The sequence below is a fragment of the Dermacentor variabilis genome, chromosome 4 (genome assembly GCF_050947875.1).
Source record: "Dermacentor variabilis isolate Ectoservices chromosome 4, ASM5094787v1, whole genome shotgun sequence".
Taxonomy (NCBI): Eukaryota; Metazoa; Arthropoda; class Arachnida; order Ixodida; family Ixodidae; genus Dermacentor; species Dermacentor variabilis.
In genome coordinates, this window is record NC_134571.1 from 2666289 (window position 1) to 2687090 (window position 20802).

The 20802-nt window shown below is 48.0% G+C and overlaps 1 protein-coding gene across 2 annotated transcripts in view; it reads left to right on the top strand.

Annotated features, from left to right (window-relative positions):
- The window catches only part of LOC142578574 (fat-like cadherin-related tumor suppressor homolog), a 512562-nt gene that overhangs the window by 268684 nt on the left and 223076 nt on the right, over positions 1 to 20802 (top strand). For both annotated transcript variants that reach the window (XR_012827230.1, XM_075687953.1), the window contains exons 20-21: positions 9129 to 10129; positions 19814 to 19967. Coding sequence is in view for 1 of the 2 variants with exons in the window: in XM_075687953.1 (XP_075544068.1) it covers positions 9129 to 10129; positions 19814 to 19967 (1155 nt within the window). In the remaining variant the exon portion in view is untranslated. The remainder of the gene's footprint in view (positions 1 to 9128; positions 10130 to 19813; positions 19968 to 20802) is intronic.

The following is a 20802-nucleotide window of genomic DNA, read 5'->3' on the forward strand; positions in this document are numbered from 1 at the left end:
TAGCAGCGCAACACTCGCGCCATCTCTTGTACTGCGCCTCAACCAGACCAACTGCCGCGGGCGTCACGCAGGCCACGCGGCGAAGTGGGATTGCAGGGAAAGAGAGCTATGCGGGAAAAACATATCAGGGGACGCGCGGGAGTCGCGCATCATCACAAGTTTGCCAAATGAGTTTTTCAGCGCACTGTTGTCGACGACACGTGGCTGATTCTACGGTGTGAGTGTCGGTGTTCATGCACCATCACGTCCACGCCATTGACAAATGTCTAGGAACAAAACACAGGAACCTTATCACGTATTTAGACCTCTTATCTAAAGTCGGATGGCGTGAAACGAGCATGACCAGCTAGAGAAAATCGCCAGGAAAACACTAGCTTGCGTTAACCCGCCATGTTGACAGCCTGACTCGCTGCTGGCGACGCTCGGATTTTTCATGTTTTTGGCAAGTTACCGGTCGGTTTGCACCGTGGAAAGTGCAATGAAGCTAGAGGCGATGTTTTATTGCAATGCAGGCTGATTATGGTGAGCGGTGAGCAAATTTCTAGACCGGCTTCTCCAAATTCGTCTTCCCAATTTGTTAGTGTAGCTCCTTGCTTCGACCATGGAACATTTAATCGGAGAGACACTTCTTTTGTGCTTGCTGGCATGTTTCAGTGCCAGAAGTACTCTTTAGAGCGTTAAAACTTTGCTAATCGATCGCAGCCCATGGAATGCTATGGCGCAAGTGTACCTGCGGCCTTTTGTCCACATTTCAGCATCCAAGAGACTGCGGTATTATGGCATCGCAAGGTATCAGGAAAGCTTTATTTACGTGTGGGTTCTATCACGGGGGGCACTAGCGATGCGATTGCGACTGAGATTAACGGCTCACGTGCAATGTGCTATGGAATTTGACAGCTTCCGTTCGCTCTGCAATTAATCACTGGGAGCACTCGGCACTCGCTTGGTGCCCGTCCCTAGATGGTCATTGGTCATGGGTTTGGTACTTTTGTGGCCTGTTCTGTGCCTGCATGAGACTAATTCATCAGTGGTATTGACAGTGCATGCACAAAAGGGTCTCGGCTGTGGTGACGCCACCACCTGCCACTTCACTCTAAGCAGATCAAGCTCTTCATGCACTTTGAGTAATAGGGCTTAAAGTGCATGCGTTTGGGTATTTTAAATAAAGCGATATTTTGAGTAAAGCAATTTCGTTATGACAAGGGGTTAATGTATTTTGTTTATTCTTGTGCCAGCATGACATCACTGTTAGTGGACATAGAAACGGTTTCCCACAATAAGTGCTTGAAGAAGTGCACATCTTTCGAACGTGACCAATATGGCCGTGCCAGTAGCATTGTTCCGGTTTACCGCAGTTTTGAATATGACTGTTCTCGAGCCATTTTGGTGAGCAAGAAGTCAGGAAACTGACTTTAGAACCTAATAACAAGAGAAATGTGCAAATTTTGGTAAAGTTTGTGGAGTCTTGCATGTGCTGGTGGACAAAGGAATGGCAACACAGTAGTACACAGTAATGACTACTAGCTGAATAGCTAACCACAGAACATGCCGATGGATGTGCGACAAATCTAGGAAGTCCGACTCACTGTGACTGGATATCGAGCGAATATGAGCACCCCCATGCTGACACCAACGCCTAGTCATTCACGTGCATGTTCATGTAAACGGTGGTGCGTTCTAACAAGCCCTCGCGAGACGGTTTCGCAGAAGCATGGACAGGCGCTTGCATGGAACGTCTGTGCCACTTGCCGACCTCAAGCCAAAGAGGACCAGCCTTCTCCCTTTCGCACCCAAGTAACCCCACTGTTATGTGATGTAAGCAGTGCAAAACTTGTGCCGTCTCTTGTACTGCTCTGCAACTACACTGACTGCCACCGTAAAGAAACGCGGTGAAGCCGGTTTACAGGAGACAGGAGCCATGCAGGGAAAACAACATCAGGGGATGCGTGAGAGTCCCCACATCTCCCCAACCTTAAATCACTGCATACTCTGAAAAAACATATGTCATACAGTATAACCTCAACTCGTGCTTCGCAAGCAAGGGCTACATGCACCAGTAGCCATGCCGAGGGAATGCTCATGCACTCTTGTTCATAATTCGCGCGCTGACAGTGTCTCTGAGGTACACCGTGTGGGGATGCGCGACTCACGCACGTCCCCAGATATCTTGTTTTCCCCCATCTCCTGCAATCCCGCTTCGCCGCGTGGCCTGCGTGACGCCCGCGGCGGTCGATGTGGTCGAAGCGCAGCGCGAGAGATGGCGCGAGTGTTGCCCTGTTACCGGCGGGGTTACTCGGGTGCGGGAGCGAAAGGCGCTCTCTCTCTGGAGGTTCGGGAAGCAAGCGAGACGGACGTGCCGTGCCGCGCGTGCGCTGACCCATGCTTCTGCGAGACCGTCTCGCGTGGCCGCCTTGGAATGCGCCACCATTCGCGTGACAGTACGCGCGAACGACTAGGCGTTGGGATCCAGCATGGGGCGAACATATGCGCTCGCTATGCGGTCGCGGTAAGTCGGACTTCTAGATTTGTCACGCGCCCATCGGCATGTTTTGTGGGTAGCAACTCGGCTAGCAGGCATTGATCTATGAAAGGTGCAATAAATGCCCTTGTGATTGTTTGCACTACTGTGTTGTCGTTCCTTTGTCCCAAGAGCACGGAGGAGAACCCCACAACCGCTGGCATTTGTTGATCACAGCAGCAGCTCTGCAGACTCGACGGCACGACTCCAGGCCAAGATCCCGGAAATGGCGACGTACTAGTCAGCACGAGCAAGTGTCACTTGCACGAACGTGCCCTGCTGGCGAGAGCCACAGTGGCCGTTTGTGACTGCCAATTCTTTTCCCAGCCGTCAACGGTTGTGAGCCGGACACAGGCAGCCACTGTAGTTGCTGCGCCGAACTGGCCACAGGCATCTCTGCTGCCTGGGGTTGCTCGATCATAGTCTGGAGCACTGGTGCAGATGATGTGCAGGTGACAGCAAACCAGGGGTAACTCTGCTCATGCTGCGTACCGTCAACACACTCAACAATAAAGTAGCGCAAGGGAGATGAATTCTGCATGCACATCGCCCACGTGGTATGATGTTTAACTTTGCTAGCAAAGATGAGGTGGCTACTGTTACGTTTGGCGTCTAGCACCCCGTGCAAAAAGGATTCTCGACCACCATGCCTCATGAAAACGAAGTGTGGCTTCCTAATTCGCCATGGTTGTCTCGAGTGGATGCTGGCGGACGCCCCGCAGTGTTTACAGGACCCTTTTGTGTGTCTGCGACATTAGAGGGACCCTTTCCTCAAACTGTCAAGCGCTACAGGGGAACTTTCACAAAGCAACGTCGCCTAGAAGAAAGGATCAAGCCACGACGAGCGCTTACACCTTCAGCTGGGATAATAGATCAGCCACTTTTTCTCAACCAGACGTGGGACGCCCTTTCCTTGCTGCGGTTTGGTATCTATGGAGGCAGGACGCCCTTTCCTTGCTACGGCTTGGTATCTACGGAGGTGGGACGCCCTTTCCTTGCTGCGGCTTGGTATCTACGGAGGTGGGACGCCTTTCCCGCGAACCAGCAACGCGCAAAAGAGAAGGATAAGTGTCTACTATCCCCGACCTGCGGCTTGGCATTTACGGAGGCAGGCCCGTACCGGCTCACTGAAAGTGGGAGCCGCCCATCCACAAACCAGACTCCGTGCCTGTCACGTGACGTCGACATGAGCAAGATCCCGCCCACGATTGTAGAGAGCCTATTTAAAAGGGCTCCGAAATGTATTTTTTTGAACACTTCATTCTCTTCTTACCATCTTTCACCAACCTTTGAATAAACCGTTCAAGTTTAGCACTAGAAATCGTCTCGTCCTTGCCTTGTTGCCATGGTCTACCGGATGCCTGCAGCCCACCGACAACGCCACGCTACCGAATAGTGACGTCGGTCGAGCTTCGATAAACAGGCGTCACAAGAACTCGGCAACGGTGGAGTATGCTACCGTGGACTATGCAACACCACTCAGATGCTAAGTTCACGTAAAGAAAGTTTGCTGTCTTGAGTTTAATAAATAATTCCAATTCGTGCGAGGCTAACTAGAATGAGGGAAGCAAAGTAAGACACCTGAATCCCACAGTCCACCAGGTTGTGCCTCTCCATGTGCGACAGGCAGCTTCGTCAAGTCTTAGGCCTAATGAGTCGCTACCCTGACACCCTGACAGCAACCGGTATCCAAAAACATTCAAAATGGGCGCAAAACAGGCAGCCGCAAGCAGGCGTCAGCTCTGTGAGATTACCTTACCCTGCTCTTGCACACAGCATCCAATTTGACAGAGCCCACTGTGCCAGGCAGTGTCGGAGCGCACAGTGCCAGGTCGCAATACCACACAGCCTGTAGTGATACCCATGGCCCGTGGCCACCTGGCTCCCAGAGCTGTGATTTCTACAGTTAGAGAGATAGAAGAAGCTATTTACATAAGTGTTGTGATGCACTTTGGGCAGTAGGCATTCGCGACTAGAATGATAGAGTGGCGAGAGGTAGTACAGCCGATCGAGCACCAAAACATGGTTTGTCTCTCTCGTCGTCGTTCTCTTTCACCAAGCCACAGCCCCGCTGCTCCTTAGTTTACAGTACATAAGAAATTCAGACTACCCACAAAGGCTTTCCGTACTGTAAGATTCGTCGGATGATCTCGCCGCTGCCACCATTTGTTAGAGTTGTCGGACGATCTACGAGCTGTAAGCCGATCTCACCGCTGCCACCAGATGTAAGATTCGTCGGATGATCTCACCGCTGCCACCAGATGTCGGATCTGGAGGGACAATCCCAGTTGCTGTCCCCCAGATTTTTGGACCTTGCCGTTGGGTGCGGGAGTTGGCCGAGGTTGAGGAGGACGTCGAGATGAAAACTGGAGGTTTATTTACATTATTTACAGTGAGACGACCAAGAAATTAACAGTCATAGAGTCATTACGGGCCGGCAGCAACTCGGACGCTGTGGCCCGCGGCAAGAAGCTCGAAAGAGATCAATGAAGGAATGCTCTCTTGCTGCTCCCGGTGTCTGGCTTTTAAGCCCTTCTGTGTCTCGAAGTCACGTCACGTTCGGCCAGTCGGCGAGCCCGCTCAGGTGTCGTCATTTTCGGCCAATGGTAGGCGCCCGTGCGATTGTGTCACACCCGGCGGAGAGGGTCGCTCCTTGGTCCCCAATTGTCCGAGTGCTTACTTTTCTCTGCGGTCTTGCCTTCCCGGTCTGCAACTACCGTGACAAGGGCAGATGGGGGGGGGGGGATTGCTGCCAGAGCTTCACTGTGCATTACACCTGTCTTGCCTCTTGGACCCACGTTACCTGTAACAGTGCCAGGCTCTCACTTCACTTTCGGGAAGAGTCAAGCAGTGAATAGCTCCAGATGCGGCGTACGAGGTGGGGGCCGCCAGCTTGCTTGCACGTGCCGCGCCTTGGGAATGTGGTATATGTGCTTCTTTGCTCCTTAATTAGCTGTGGCGCGATTCGATGTGGTCTAGTGAACTCGAAGGAGGCTCAGGAAAAGGTCCCGTATCTAACGGCTCTCACTCACTTCAGACTTGCCTATGCTCTGTGGGCACTAGGCCTCGCTCTCCCAGGATGCAGACCACGAGGCTCTCGTACCGACGAATGTTCTTCAAAAACACTTGCGACATGGCTTAGCATGTTGAGAATTTCAAGCACGCTATGGCAACCATCAGCTCGCTCAAAAAAGCATGCCGCGGACGCCTAGCGATCAAAATCCATGCTAGGCCTATGCTTTGGTTCAAACAAAAGTTGTCTCGAACAAAGCGGAACTGTCAAAGCTATTGTCTGATGCCCCAAGAGGTCCACATTGGGCAGCCAGATGTAGGGTCTGCTAGCCATGTTGCTATCCACAAAACATGCCAATGGGCACGTGACAAATCAATGAAGTCTGATTCGCCGTGACTGGATAGCGAGCGAATATGTTCGCCCCATGCTGGACACCAATGCCTAGTCTTTCGCACGGTCATGCGAACGGTGGCGTGTTCGAACTATCATGTTCGTCTATTTCAGGGTAGGCCTCGTGAGAAGCAGGGATCGGCGCATGCGCCGAATGTCCATACCCGCCTGCCGACCCCGAGCCAAATAGGAAGCGCCTACTCCCTGTCGTGTCCAAGTAACCTCGTCCTTAGGTAGTGTTAGCAGCGCAACACTCACGCCATCTCTCGTAATGCACTGCAACCAGACCAATCGCCGCTGGCACTAAGCTATGCGAAGAAGCCGGATCACAGGAGACATGAGGCATGCGGGGAAAACAACATATCAGGGGACGCATGAGAGTTGTGCATACCCGCATATTTTATCACAGTGCGTGAATGCTGCTGCCTGTCCGCTTGTTCAGCGCTAGTCACAGGAAATATTGCGAATATGAAAGGAACTTTGAAAGTGATCGTCCAAGAATATGTTCCGAGTTTGTCAACACGTGTTGTTGTATGCATGTACGCTTGCCTTTGACTTAGGCATTCTGTAGTTGTAATTTTCTAGCAATGCCTTTTATGCTGTTTTTTTTTTCATGGTTTTTTCACTTGGTCTGTGGTCAGAGCAATGCTCCACATGCATTATCAATGGGATCAGCCGACCATGAATGGTTGATAAGAGAATACAATAGAGCGGAAGCTATCACTACCAATCCCAGCCTGTATCTCGACCATTGTCATGCTGTCAGTACAGATAGATGAAGTACATTCAATGCATGCAGTGAATTCTTATTGGTGACTGCTAGATTGGTTAGGTTTCACTAGTTTAAGTTTTGTGGAGTTGCCGGTGGCATGGTCAATGACTACGCTGGCAACGTCTCAAAATGAAAATATAGCTTTTTCTGCTTGACTTGGTGGCCATATTAACACACAATCGTGTAGTCCGAGTCTGAAATATTGCACAGTGTGCTGTAAGGTGTCAGAAATTTTTGTCTTATTTATACGTTAAGTCTATGGGGCTAGTGGCGGTGCCATGGAACTGTATGAATAATCAAGCATGTCTGAATAATTCACCATTGACTGTATGCCAAAATAAAGGTCGCATGTTGGATAACCTTGGGACATCCATAGTAGGTTACCTTAAACAGGCCCATGTGCAATATCCTTTGGACATACATGGTAAGATATCTGAAACTGGTATGCAGAGGATGCCCCACAGTGTTTACTCGATTGTAACAAGAGCTTTTTCGTTATTTTCAACGCCTGAATTTGACCTTCGCGTTGCATTCGAATAATGGTGAAATTGACCATTTAAAAAAAAATATTGTAAACGGCATAATCTTAAATGTTACGTTGGCAACCTGTGCCTTTACGTCTCCATCCTATAGATGGAAAAGTTGACCGAAGTCAAAACTGTTCTTTGTCTGAATCGACACTACTTTCGCGGTGCTTGTGACTGGTGTTTCCGTTACGGTGATAAACACCCTGTGGTCTTCCATGCTTTGACTCCATTCATTCACGACATTATGATGATGTACAGTGTTTGGTAGGTCGACGCACACTTCTAGAGACGAGCAATTTAATGGCCGATGAGCTGGGAAACTTCGCTAGGGTTCTGCAGCATGACGTCAATGATTTGATGATTTGTAGATGGTGGCACCAGTGGGAGGCCCTCTTTAAATTCAAGGCCGGTCGGAAGGGCTCTGTGGGCCTAGTAGGGGCCTGGTATTGCAGCCAAATGAAATGGTTGTGCAGTCATTTAAGGAGTACTTAATCTCAAACAAGCTCGACGGCACACAAGATGACTTGATTCTCAGGTGATCGCTTTCAGCGATAATTTCTCTTTCATGAGACTTAGATCGTCCTGGTACTGAACCTCTAGATATGGCTGACACTGCTCTTGGCACTGATAGTGGGCTTTGCACGGCACCAGAAACACTTGTCAGGGGTGCTTTCATTTACGATTCATGCAAAACTCGTATAAGTGAAATTATCTGCTAAAGTGATTGCCTGAGAATAGTGCCCAAGGAAAACTCCGTCTCCTCCTCATACAAAGATGAGTGAAGAGAAATCTTTTCTGAATTGAGATCCAGTAAAGGTACCATTGTTTTTTCCCATTCATCTCGTCTTACATTCTAAGAATTATAATTTTTTTTATTTTGCATGATCGGAAAGTTAACCCTCGTGTTACAACCATGGTCGCATTCTGTTAGAGTAAACATGGTATTTGTCTCCGAAACAGTGCATGGACATTAGGACATGATTTAGGTATCCTATGGATGAAGTTTTTTCGCTGGGAACTTGTCATTGTGGTTTTAAAGCGATAGCATTAAGGGCCCCGTGCTGCAGAAAGGTAGGGAAGATAGAAAGAGGAGGGAAGATAAGTGATGGTCATTAAGGGTTACGGACTGAATTCCAAGGGAAGCGTAGCAGAGGCCGGCAGAAAGTTAGGTGGGCAGGTGAGATTAAGAAGTTTGCAGGGACGACATGGCCACCATTAGTACATGACCGGGGTAGTTTGAGAAGTATGGGAGAGGCCTTTGCCCTGCAGTGGGCATAACCAGGCTGATGGTGATGATGATGATGATGCCGCAGCAAATCCGGTGTCGGCGTCCTGCGTTTGGCGTCGGCGTCCAGCATCGACCGTCATTACGGCAAAAATTATTCAGAGCGATGCAAAACAAACCACCCATGATAGCGTTGGATTGTAATTTGAATATATGAGAAAACATAATTCTATTACGCGAAAACTCAAACAAAGCCTTTTCCAGCATTTCTGCCATTCACAGACCAGCCACAACATTCGCCGTGGCTGATCATGGAGGCCACGGGGTGGCACTCCCGGTTTCTTGCAGCACTTCCAGATGGTGCTCGCCTCCGCTGCATCGCGGCTCATGCAAGAGGCTGCGTTTATACTAGGAACTCACCTTTGTGCATAGCATTCAGTGCCACTGTTTCCCAGTAGACATTATGGTTACATAAGTTGCAGTTGCCGGGAAGCATGAGAAGCACTCAGGGATCTTTGAATGCTATCGCATTCCACTCTTAAGGGCAAAGCTTAAGCGTCCTCCAAATTTTTGTAGGAATTGAGGATGTAGATGTTTCCATGAGCCGTGCAAAGCCATTGCACTGTTGGTGTCTGACTTGTGAGCAGCCGCATTTCAATGCTTCACTGTCTTAACACATGCAGGTGGTGGTGTGTTCCAGTTTTTTGTTCACGTCAGCGACCAAGGTGAGCCGCAGCCCCTGTGGGCTGTGGTGCCTGTCACTGTAGCTGTGGTGCCACCTCCCGAAGAGCTCCCGTCTCTCAGGGTGCCCACTCATGACCTCTTTGTGCGAGAGGGCGTAGCACTGGGCAGCCCGGTGCTGGCACTGCCACCTGGCACCACACTGTTAGGCTCCTCCGAGTTCAGCATCGATGCCGAAGGCAATCTGGTGATTGCAGCGCCTCTTGACCGGGAGCACATAGCCTCACATCATTTAACGCTTCGCAAGGAGACACTCAGTGGCTTGGCCACAGCCTTCGATGTGACGGTGCATATCTTGGATGACAATGACTGTGAACCAGTGTTCGATGTATTAGCCTATAAGACCGCAGTGGCTGAAAATGCTGAGGAAGGGTGTGTTGTGGCTCGGCTGGTGGCGCATGACCCGGATGTTGCACTGCGGAAGTTGACATATGAATTTTATGAGGACACCGACCCAGTGGCAGATATCTTCCAGGTGGACCCATCAAGTGGGGTTGTCACGACTCTAGTGGCGCTTGACCGGGAGGCTGTGCCTTTCTACAACTTTACAGTAAGGGTGCGTGATGATGGTCTGCTGTCCTCGTTAGCTTGGGTCTACGTAGAAGTGTTGGACGTCAATGACAACCCCCCTGTGTTTGAGCAGACCCGCTACCAGGTGCAGGTCTCTGAGGATGCTGTTGCCGGCACTGTGATTGCCAGTCTTCGCATAGAAGATGCAGACCAGGAGCCTGCGCCTGTTGGATTCTACATGCTTTCAGGTGACCCTGGCCAGCAGTTCTCAGTGCGTAGCAATGGTGACGTTTTTGTACAGCGGCCTCTGGACAGAGAGGCAGTGCAAAACTACACCATAAAAGTGGTGGCCACTGATGGCTTGCATGTGGCCACAACTCAACTGGACGTAACCATCCTGGACACCAATGATAATCCACCCATCTGCCTGAAGGTGAGATAAGGTGCCTGTGCACAGTGTGGGTTCATATGTTCTCTTAAGCACAACTGCTTGTTTTATTTGCTGTGACTGGCTGTAATGGAGTGTAGCTAATCTAAGTGTAGCTAATGCAACTATTCTCTGTACTGCAACTGTTTGTTTTCCTTCTCTCCTCTGAGCTAAAATTTGTTACTGGGAGACAAGCATACTCAACTGCATACTTGCCAGCTTTCCAGAATTTTTCATAAAGTTTACAAATTTGGGCTCATTCTGTGATATGACAATTTTTGCATCTTGTTCTCTGAAAAATAAGTTCTGATTCTGAAAAATATTCGAGATCTTAAGATTTTTCACACAGTATTCCAAGAAAAGTCTCTAAAAAAATAGGCAATGTCAAGGTTGCTGAGTGAGTCACAATGTTAATAAAATGACTAGATTCTTGTCAGTCTTTGCTGTTCCAAATTTCCACTGCTTGTGTTCTGCATCTAATGACACATGATTGTCAATAAAATGTGTATTTTACTAGGGGTGTGCAAATACCAAATAGTAGATTTCAAATCGAATATAAAACCGAACCAGGAATAATGAAGCTGAATATGAAATCGAATTTCAGATATCAGAAAACTTAACGCAAAGCTTTATGCTTTGAAATTTTGTGCAAACAAAACAGCGCTGCAAAAAAGCACGGTATTGATCATGCTCAGGGCACTACTCACATTACGTAACAAGAAGGCTGCTAGCTATCAGTAACTTAAGGTCTATTCGATTCAGCCAAGTCTCTCTCGACCTTCTGCACCTATTCACGGTGCACTGCACCTAAACCCTCGATTCCCCGAGGTGCAGCAGTGCACCCTGCACCCCCATGCTCGATTGAACGGGGTGCAAGGCAAGGTGCCGCCGTGGTGCACTGCACCCTTGAACCTTGCAGCGAGTGGGTGCAGCTCGGCACCCCCTGCACTTTTTCGTTTGAGGTGCCGTGCACTTTTTTCTGAATCGAACAAACCTTTAGGTACCTTAGAATCAAGATGTGTAGTATGGTGTGCTCTTATTAATTGAAGGAAACCTCAAATTAGTATGTCAGCACTGATAACAGCTGAGTTCGTATACGCAGGTCTGGAAAATGTTTTTTATCAATAGATTGTCTGTTGAATAGAATAAAGTGATTTTCTCCCTCTGAAGCTGAGAAATAAACAAGTTATGTTCTCCTGAATTCTAAGATCTTCAGTCACACTGGGCTTAATGGCAATCTGGTATAGCTTAGGAAGTTTTGCTTTTCAATTTATTTCCAGAAATGAAAAGGGTTTTTCCATCTTTATGGGCAAGTCGTTTCTGTGGGTTATTGTCAGCTCGTTAAAGCTAATCTGCATGGCAAACGAAAGCAGGCATTGTGTGTCACATGACTCGACAACGCACTGCACAGTTATCGACGATGCAAGGGTCGACTGTGGTCAGCTGCTTTTGGTGTTGTTTTTGCCTGTCGTAGGTTCTCAAATCAGGAGCCCTAAGGCAAGTTCATGTGATGTGATTCCCCCCCTTCCCCTTTCCGCGTCCATGTAAATGCATCTGCAGCCGGGGGTCAGCGCACTAATTACAGTGGAACCCCGGTTATACGACCCCTGGTTTTGCGACGACCCAGGTTTTACGGCAGATTAGCGCAGTCCCGGCGAAGTCCCCATACAAGCAATGCATTAAAAACCCTGGCCTTTGCACCTGAAATTTAGCCTGACCTGCATTATACGACAACCCTCGCGAAGTGCGGGATGGAACGGCGGAAAGAAAAGTGCTGCGGGTCTCTTTCTTCGCTCCGTCTTTCCGCATGCGGAGTGCACCAGTTCACTCCGGCGCAGCTTTCTTCACTGAATTGTCTCATCGTTCGTTTTTCTCTTCCCTACCAGCAGCCGCCCATGATGCTCGCTGTGCTGAAATAGTGCCTTTTATTCTCCACAATCACTTTCTCCCTCTTTTCTCGGTGGCGTCGCCTCTCGTCGCGTTGTGGAAGTGTTTCTCTCCCCCCCACTAGCCGCTGCCCGCAACGCCCGCTGTGCTGAAATAGCGCCTTTTCTTCTCCACTATCACTTTCTCCCTCTCTTCTCGGCAGCGTCACCCATCGTCGCGTTGGGGAAGCGTTTCTTTCCTTTCAGTTTCCCAGCAGCAGATCGCCGACAGGGTAGCGCAGAGAGGCCTAGGTTTATCGCACGTATTCTTCGTCGTAATCCTAGCGACCAGCTTTCAGTGGAGGTTTTGAGTTGTGTGGAGCAACGCGACACACGATGTCCCGACAGCGGACAGTTCTGTGCGTCGTAAAATGCGGGCATCGTAAAATCCGCACATAAATTATGCCTATGAAAATACTACTTATTTCGCACGACGGATTTACGAGAAACTTCAATGTCAACTACTAACATACTCTGCAGGGCTTGGAAACCCAAATTATCAAAAAAGTAAATGCAATAAGAATTAATGCTGCAATACAGGTACCAATCATGCTTTATTCAAACGAACCTTTACGGCACTCCACTGCCCACTGCCGCGATTCCCGCCAGGCGGCATGAACTTTAAAAAAAGTCGGTAAGCTTCTTTTGGACCTTGTTTGATCTGTGAACCAAGAGCTTCGCTCGAGTTGGGAAACGTCCAAAAGGAGCTCCTCTGCGGCGTCGCATGAACAGATGAAGTTCCGGATGGCGTCTATGTGCCGTAGCACCTCAGCGAACATGGTAGGCCCAGGCACTTTCCCAGGCACTTTCCAACAAAGAGCACTGGCAGCCTCTTGGAACCGTCCTCACTAGCATAAAACAGTGCCGTCACACGCTCTTTACTATGCTTGCCGCCATCACAGCTGTCACACTTAAATGTAACAGTTTGCTCAGGCAGCACATGGTAAAAAATACCGCTCTCATCGGTGTTGAAAACGTTGCAGGGCTTGTATGCAGCAATCATCTCCGGCAGCGACTCCATCCACTCGTTCACCGTCGAAACATCCACGGAAGTGCTTTCTCTGCAGGAGCGGCTGTACACAATCCTGTTTTGTTTTTTAAAGCGATCCAGCCACCCGTTCGATGCCTGAAAGTCGTCAATGCCCAGACGCAATGCCACAAGGTCCACCTTTTCTTTCAGAATGGCGTTGTCAACGTTGATTGCAGCGCTCCGTGCTTGATGCAGCCACTTGACGAGAACCTTTTCTAACTTCTCATGCTGTCCTTCTTTTGCCGCTTTCCGCTTGAGCCCGAACTTGTTGGCATTCTGCAATATCACCACTTTGTTTGTCAGGATCGTCTTAAGTGAAGGTCCCGGGCAATGCTGGCTTTTGTGGCTCAATGTCGCTTTTCCGCTTCCTCGCTAATATTCAGCTTATCGCCGAGTGACGCTTTTTCGCGGTCCCGAAAAGGTAGTATAATCGGGGTTCCACTGTATATGACATTTTTGAGCCTGCCATATAAATCCAGAACTAGTGTTGGGACATTTTGCTTGAAGCTACAAAAAGAGACTGACGTGCATCTATGAACAGCGTTCAGAAATGAGGGGTCACCATGCAGAGTTTTGCAAAGATGGCAGCCGTGATCAACGGTCCTCTCGTAGACTTGTTTTCATTGGTGGTTGTCGGCGTTCTGAGAGTCATGCGACTGCTGCCTATAGATGTGGCATACTAAAAGAACCAATGGAACAGCGGTAGAATGAACACACAAACTCTAACTGCACACCCCGTGATCAAATAAACCCAGTTAATTCCCTGTTTAATCCAGCCATCTACAATTAATTTATACACTTCAATAGATCTGCGCTTATTTGGTATGAAACCGCAGCTTTAGTCGCCGACACATGACAATGCAGCTCTGATAAGACCTAACGAATCGGATAGTGTGACCGGGACAAAAATTTGCCACCAGTTGATATGATAACTCGCCGCAAGTAATTGTGGAAAGCTTGTTGCTACTATGTTCCTACGGGTGGCCCATCAGTGATCATTCGCGAGGTCACACGTACATATTAGCTTGATGATCGATCGTTGAAGGTGAGTTTGGCTTTTGGTTCTTTGGGGCACCAGCAGCCAAGAATAACCATGAGCATGCATGCCAAGTTCATCTGTATGATTAAGCGTGCTGGGCAAAAAGCTCTGAATTATGCGAATCTGCATACATGATCACTGAACACACATATCTGGTACAGTCTGCATGCCATAAATCCGGTGGCTAATTGGCCTGATCTTTGCACATACTTTCGTGCTTTCCATACACGCTGCTTTTGTTGTTCCCTCTGTCTGTGTCGCATTAATAGTTTTCATCAGTCTTGTCAACCTGGTCGCACCTTCTACTTAGAGATTGCACGCCATGGGAGCGCTGTGCATGTCAAGGCACCAACCACAGCTGGTTCTTTCACTGAATATTAAAAAAACTGAATGTTCGAAAAATTAAATACTAGATATTCAGTTCACAAATTGAATTATTTTAACATTCACTGTTCGATTCAAAATCGAATATTCAAGTATTCGCGTACCCCTAGTGTACGCCCTACGGAAGGTAAGTTGGTGTTTTACACCTTCGCCCCCACTTCTTTGTTGTTCTTGTGGGATCTTTACGAATTTTAAAGTTCACAGATTGGTAGGTATGCAACAGCAACTGATTTGCAATTGTACTCTCTTCGGGGGTGACCTTGTTGCACTGGAAAGCGTGTCTCGCAGCTTTCATTGATGCAAATGCGTTCACTTGGAGCAGCATATGCAGTGCTTGAGCATATGCAAAAGTGAGGATGATCGGTGAATATCTCTGCTACCTATGGTTGTCAGATGGCATTGTCCTGTTCAACAATACAGGGGATAAAATGCAACGACAGATTGAGGACCTTAGCCTAGAAAGTGTAAGAGCAGGGTTGAAGATTATTATGCAAAAGATAAATTTACCTTTATGTTAAATACCCTGGAGGTATGTTTATCTATGTCAATTGCTTACAGACGACACTGATCATGAAAAATAAATGTGCAGTGGAATAAAAATGGATCAAAGTGCATATGGCAGGCATTACCAGATCATGACTTCAGCTTACTGCTATCGTTGAAAAGTGTGCAATCCTTGCATTCTATGGGTGCTGACGTATGGGCAGAAGCTTGAGAAGAAGCTAAGGATTGCGCAATGAGCAGTGGAACGAAAAATGTTAGTTGTAATGTTAAGAGACAGGCAGGAAGCAGTGTGGATCAGAGAGCAAAGGGACATAGCTGATATTCTAGTTGATATTAAGATAGACATATGGAGCTGGGAAAGCCATGTAATGCGTATGGCAGATAATCAGTGGACCATTAGAGTTACAGAATGTATGCCAAGGGAAGGGAAGCGCAGTTCATGACCGCAGAAAACTTAGTGGGGTGATAAAGGGGGGTAACTTGCAGGCATAAGGCATAACTTGGAATTGGCTATAGCGCAAGCCATGGGAAATCAGATCGTAGGGAGACGCCTTCATCCTGCAGGGACATAAAACTAGACTGATAATGATGCAATGCTCGGCCAGTTGTGTGCAATCCCCTTCCCATTTTCTATCATCACACCTACAAATGTGCTGTATACGCCCTTCTGCTCAACGATCTTTGCTTTCAATGATGTAGTTGGATACTTCCTTTTACAGAAGGCATCGCCAGAAGTTAAGAACTGAATCAGAAAAAGGTGTTACAAGAGCTTGTGCAAGGCCCTGTGAAAGTTGTCATGCTTTTTGCATTCTCATTTATGCAGTAGAATCTTGGTGCTAAGTATTTAACATGGTTGCACAAAATATTTGTACCTCCTGAAATTCATATGACTAGCCGTAGCTGAGGCAGCAAGAATTGATTTGTGGTGACACATTTATGCTGCAGAGCAACTCTACGTAGGTTATAAATGTTCAGTCTACTTACGACCTCCAACTGGATTGCATTGGTGATATAGTCGGTGACTCGGACATGATTAGAACACACAAGCTTCTCACAGCGAGGATGGTAACTTATGGCAGAAAACCCCCAACTGCTATTGAAAATTAAGAAATGATAAAGGACGAAAATGGCTTGCCCAACTGCTGACTATTTTGGACATGGCGAAGATTGGGAAAAGTTTGGACAATGGTGGTGTCTGAAAAGAGGAATCTGAGGAAAAAATTTTCGTATCCTTTCATGATGCTGTCAGCACAGAAGTCTTTTGCTTTAGGGCTTTTGCTCAATTGGGCACTTCAGTATGGTAATATCTGTGGAACCTTCTGTTATAGCTATATGTTTGTTAGATATTTTGCCCAATGTGTGTCACTGCATTTTAGGTTTTGCTCCAGGAATTCAATTTGGTGTTTCCATCTGCACACAAGCTTGAATTACACACAAATGTACATAAATGGCCACTAGAACATAGATAATGCAGCATGGTGACAACTAATCCACTCGCTGTGCTTGAATGCGGTGTCTGCAGCACAAAATGCAGCCTGTGTTAAAGTGCAGCTGATGCTAAAGAGACTGGCTGGCACAGGGGAGACAGTAATGTGCTATGCAGATTTCCTAGTGCAAGCTGGATCTTGCTACCTAGGTCACAAGCCATTCTTATCTTGTGAACACAATCCTTGTGTTTCTTCACATGTAAATCACCAGAAAAGCTTTATTGCAAGCTGACCATTTGCATATTGATGATTATGCCATTTCAACTGTGCTATTTTGTCAAGAGGTTTGCTACATATAGAGGGAATCTGCGCATAAAATTTGACCTCTTTTTGCTATGAGCATTAGCTTACAAACGAAGGCAAGGAGATCAAAAAAGCACTAACTTGAATATTTGCAACATCGCACATTTGAATAATATGCAGTGAGACAGTTTGCAGTGTTTAAACACACTCGTCTCAAAATGGCCATGGTGTGTAGCATTTCACCTGTTGGCATGCGCTGCCATTGCTTATGCTAGTGCATTGACTTCTGTAGCTTCGCAGTGAGGAAACAGCATGGAGTTTGTGGTCTCATGCTAAGCTCAAGGCGCGCATGCTCTGATATTGCACTTGCCGGAGGACAACCACGGGTTCGAGCACTCCAAGCTACCATGCATACGTCTGCACTTGCTGGGGCTCACTCTGTGTGCCAATGTGTCGCTGCGTGCGCCCACCCCGCCAATCCCAGCTGTAGTGGAAGGCGAGACTGCGCACACAGCAAGGGAGACTCGAGACAAAAAATATTTATTAAGCTGGGATTTGATACAAAGACAAGTTTAAACAACACATCCAAATCTAAATCTTATTTAAACACAAAACATGGCCAAATCGTAACCGGTGGCAGCTAATGGCAGACCGTGACAGAGAAAACAAAGAACCCAACAGAAAGAGAAAAAGCTTAGAAAAAACCTCTCAATGTCAAGCGCCTGTTTTCGTTTAAATTCGAAGGGCAATAACACTGTTGCCGTGCACTCTGCGCTGTATGTGCAAGTGAAAGCATGCGAAGGAAGCCCGCGATCGCAGCTCAATCTCACCCGTGGGAAAGAGACGGAGAGGGGAGGAAGCATGCTGTCTTCCATCACATGCAAAGCACCCAATATTGTGAGGCACGGGAAGCGGGGGGCATCGGCGTTCTAATCCAGCTACAACTGTGCATGTGGCGGCTGCACGCATTCACACGGCCATATCTTGAGAACGACGTGCATTAAGGGCAGAGTCCAAGTGTGTCAACGGCTCGTAGCTCTGTGCATACTGTATGTTCTCGGTACTCACTTTTCGTTTTAGCAATAGACAGCACAAATGTCACTTCACTCGCTGCTGCGTTTCCTCATGCCAGCGTTTTGACAGAGAGTTTCCACAGTCATCGACTGAGATGTATATATGTTTGCTTGCACATTGTGGGAGTTCCTTCGGTCTACCGGGGTGCAGTCATTGCTGTGTCTAAGGTTCCGGACTTATTCACCATTGCGAGGAAAACCCCTCCCAAATGCCTGTCCCTCGACCGCGCGCCGTTTTCCCCGGGCGCCACGGCCACGTCCCGCGACGTCATGCTACGCGGCCCTGCGATTGGTTCGTGGGGTGTGACGTAGGGAAGAGGCCCTAACTTGGGACGATCGCCGTGCACGGGGGAGTCGTGCTGCGACAGGGACTAGCGCCGGTCATGAGAGGCAAGCTGCAAGGTACGTGAGCGACCAGCTATTTGTGTCCCCAACGCCCCGGCCTGGGGACGTTCACATGCTTTGTCAGCTTGCGTAAGTGTGGCTTGCTGAGTGGCTCTGCGTTCCGCCCTTGCGGTAGTCGCAGGTGCTCAGTGCGTCACATTTTGCGTGTCCGAACCGTCGCAGACCATTGTCGGTGACGGGAAGCGCTAGGTAGCGTTTGCAAACGCATTTCGGCCCGCGTGCGCAAACCATTGTTCAACGCGGCGTGTAACCCGCCTTTGTCGCCATCGGAAACCGCGGGCGCCGAGTGTACTCCGTGTGTTTGGGTGCAGTCTGGTACGTGTTGGCCATTTGTGATCAATAAACGCCTTAACTATCCTGGACGCCTTGTGTTCCTGGGAGAGCGCCCATGCGTACGGCTAGAGCCGGCCAGGCCTTTCGGCTCGGTGCTCGAACCTGCGGTGGGTCTATCGCCGTGCGTCGTCGTGCTGCGTCGTGAGGCTCCACTTCTCGGGGGCCACTTGGCGACGCCGTGCGTGGAGACGTACAGTGGGCCCACAACATGCATGACACCATGCTTGTTAATTTAGTTAGTATGCCTATGTTTTACAAGTTTATATGCCCGATAAAGCTACTATCCTTCCTTTATATAGCTAAAAGATATATCGCTCAGCGCAGGATGCGCCCGCATTTATCGGAAGTTTGTCAAATCTTATCGACGGTTCTTGCTGCTATCTGTTGTCACCAAAGCTTGTGTAATCTGACTGCATGTGCGATGCTAATTGTGTAGGACTTTCTGGAAGACACACAAGTGCCAGCGATTACTCTGGAACCTTCGATGGCTCACGCATAAAAGCTGACGCGCTTGACCCGCTGATCAGATTTTGCCGATTGCCGACTGTGTTCGCCGCTATCGTTGCGCTTTAAGTGTAGCCTGTTTTTGTGGACAAAGGTTCGCCCAATAAAAGCTAGTTTCGTCATTCACAGTATTTCTACTGTGTCATTTGCCGTCACTACTACGTGACAATATGAAGACTGAGGTACTTGAAAGACAAAATGGCACTGATGTTGGCAGAAGGGATGCTATAAGTAGAGGGCAGGGGATTGTGCTTAGGGATACAATACATTTATTTTCATTTTGATAAGTTGGGAGGCATGTTATTTTTCGCACCGTGGCGAGATGTTATCGAAATTGCACGGCAGTCAAGGGACATTGTCAGTGGAGTTAACAGTGTTGTAAACTATGCAGTCATCTGCAAAAAGACTTAGTTTACAATGTACGCTCGTAGGTAAAGAGTTCACATAGATTAGAAGTAATAAAGGGGACAGATAAGTGCTCTTGGGACACCAAAGTCACGTCAGCAAGAGGTGAGCAGTGGTTGTCTATAGAAGTGTGCATCTGGATAGGAACTACTCAATCCACCTGTATAAGCTATTGCAGATTCCAAGCTTAGATAGTTTTTCCTATAAGAGCTTATGAGGCATCTTGTCAAAGCTTTTGAAGTTTGCATGTAAAATGAGCAGGTGCAACAGTTTTAGTTTAGATGTCTTGTTAACATTGACAGTGTTCTGCTTTCATTTGCAGTGTGGGATTGATTATGTGACTGGGCTTGTTGTGCAGTCCAAGTACACGGAGCTTGTGTCGGAGAGCATTGCAGTGGGCACTGCCATCCTGACGGTTGAGGCCACTGATGCAGATGATGTCAACCATGCTCAACTCCACTTTTACCTGTCAGGCCAAGGATCAGAAGACTTAGTTTTAGATGCCAGCAGTGGTAAGATTGTTGCTCCTTTAGTATTGTTTTACTTATGCACAGTTTTTAGGGATGTTAGGATGTTACTTAATCATAAAATGGGTCTTGTTTTTCTCATTTGAAGCTGCTTATGCGCATCTGAGGATTGTGGCAAGCCTCGGACATGTTTGCAGGCATGTTTGCCTATTGTTCTGCCCTTTTCCTCTTGTGACAGAACAGAGTGATGGCCCATCTGTCACTCATCCTCTTTGGAAGTCCCAGTGGATAATTGATGAGAATTGTGCCCTCATCTTGCAGGCAGTGCTAGAGCGAGTAGAGCGAATTTGGGACAGTGCATGTGCATCCTCTTATATGACGGGCCTTTTGGAAATTCATACTGAAAAAGTTTGCGCGGAGACACAAGGAGAATGCCGAGAAAAGAGAGGGACGAGCGCTAACTCACAACTACAGTCATTGGTTGGAATGGAAAATTTTTCGTACAGCGAACTGGTGCTTCTATCAAGTCACGCGTAGCCTCCATCCTTAGCAACATTTTTCTGGCTGAGGTAGATAGAGCCATACAACAGAAATCAGGTGGTCTCATTTCAAAAGTATGTTGGTATGTAGAGGACTATTTAGTGTTGTCTTTGGAACCTAACGATCAACATACCGTCGTCAAAGTGCTCAAACTTTTTACAGAGTGCGGCCCTGGTCTTAATTTTACGGTAGAAATACCTAGAGACGGAAAGCTCCAATTCCTAGACCTGTCTTTGCATTTTTGCCCCAAACATGTATGTTAGGCGCACCTTCCTAGGGCAAAAAGAAGCCTTGCTAGATTACTCATCTGGCCACTCCAAAATCATAAACAATGGGATAG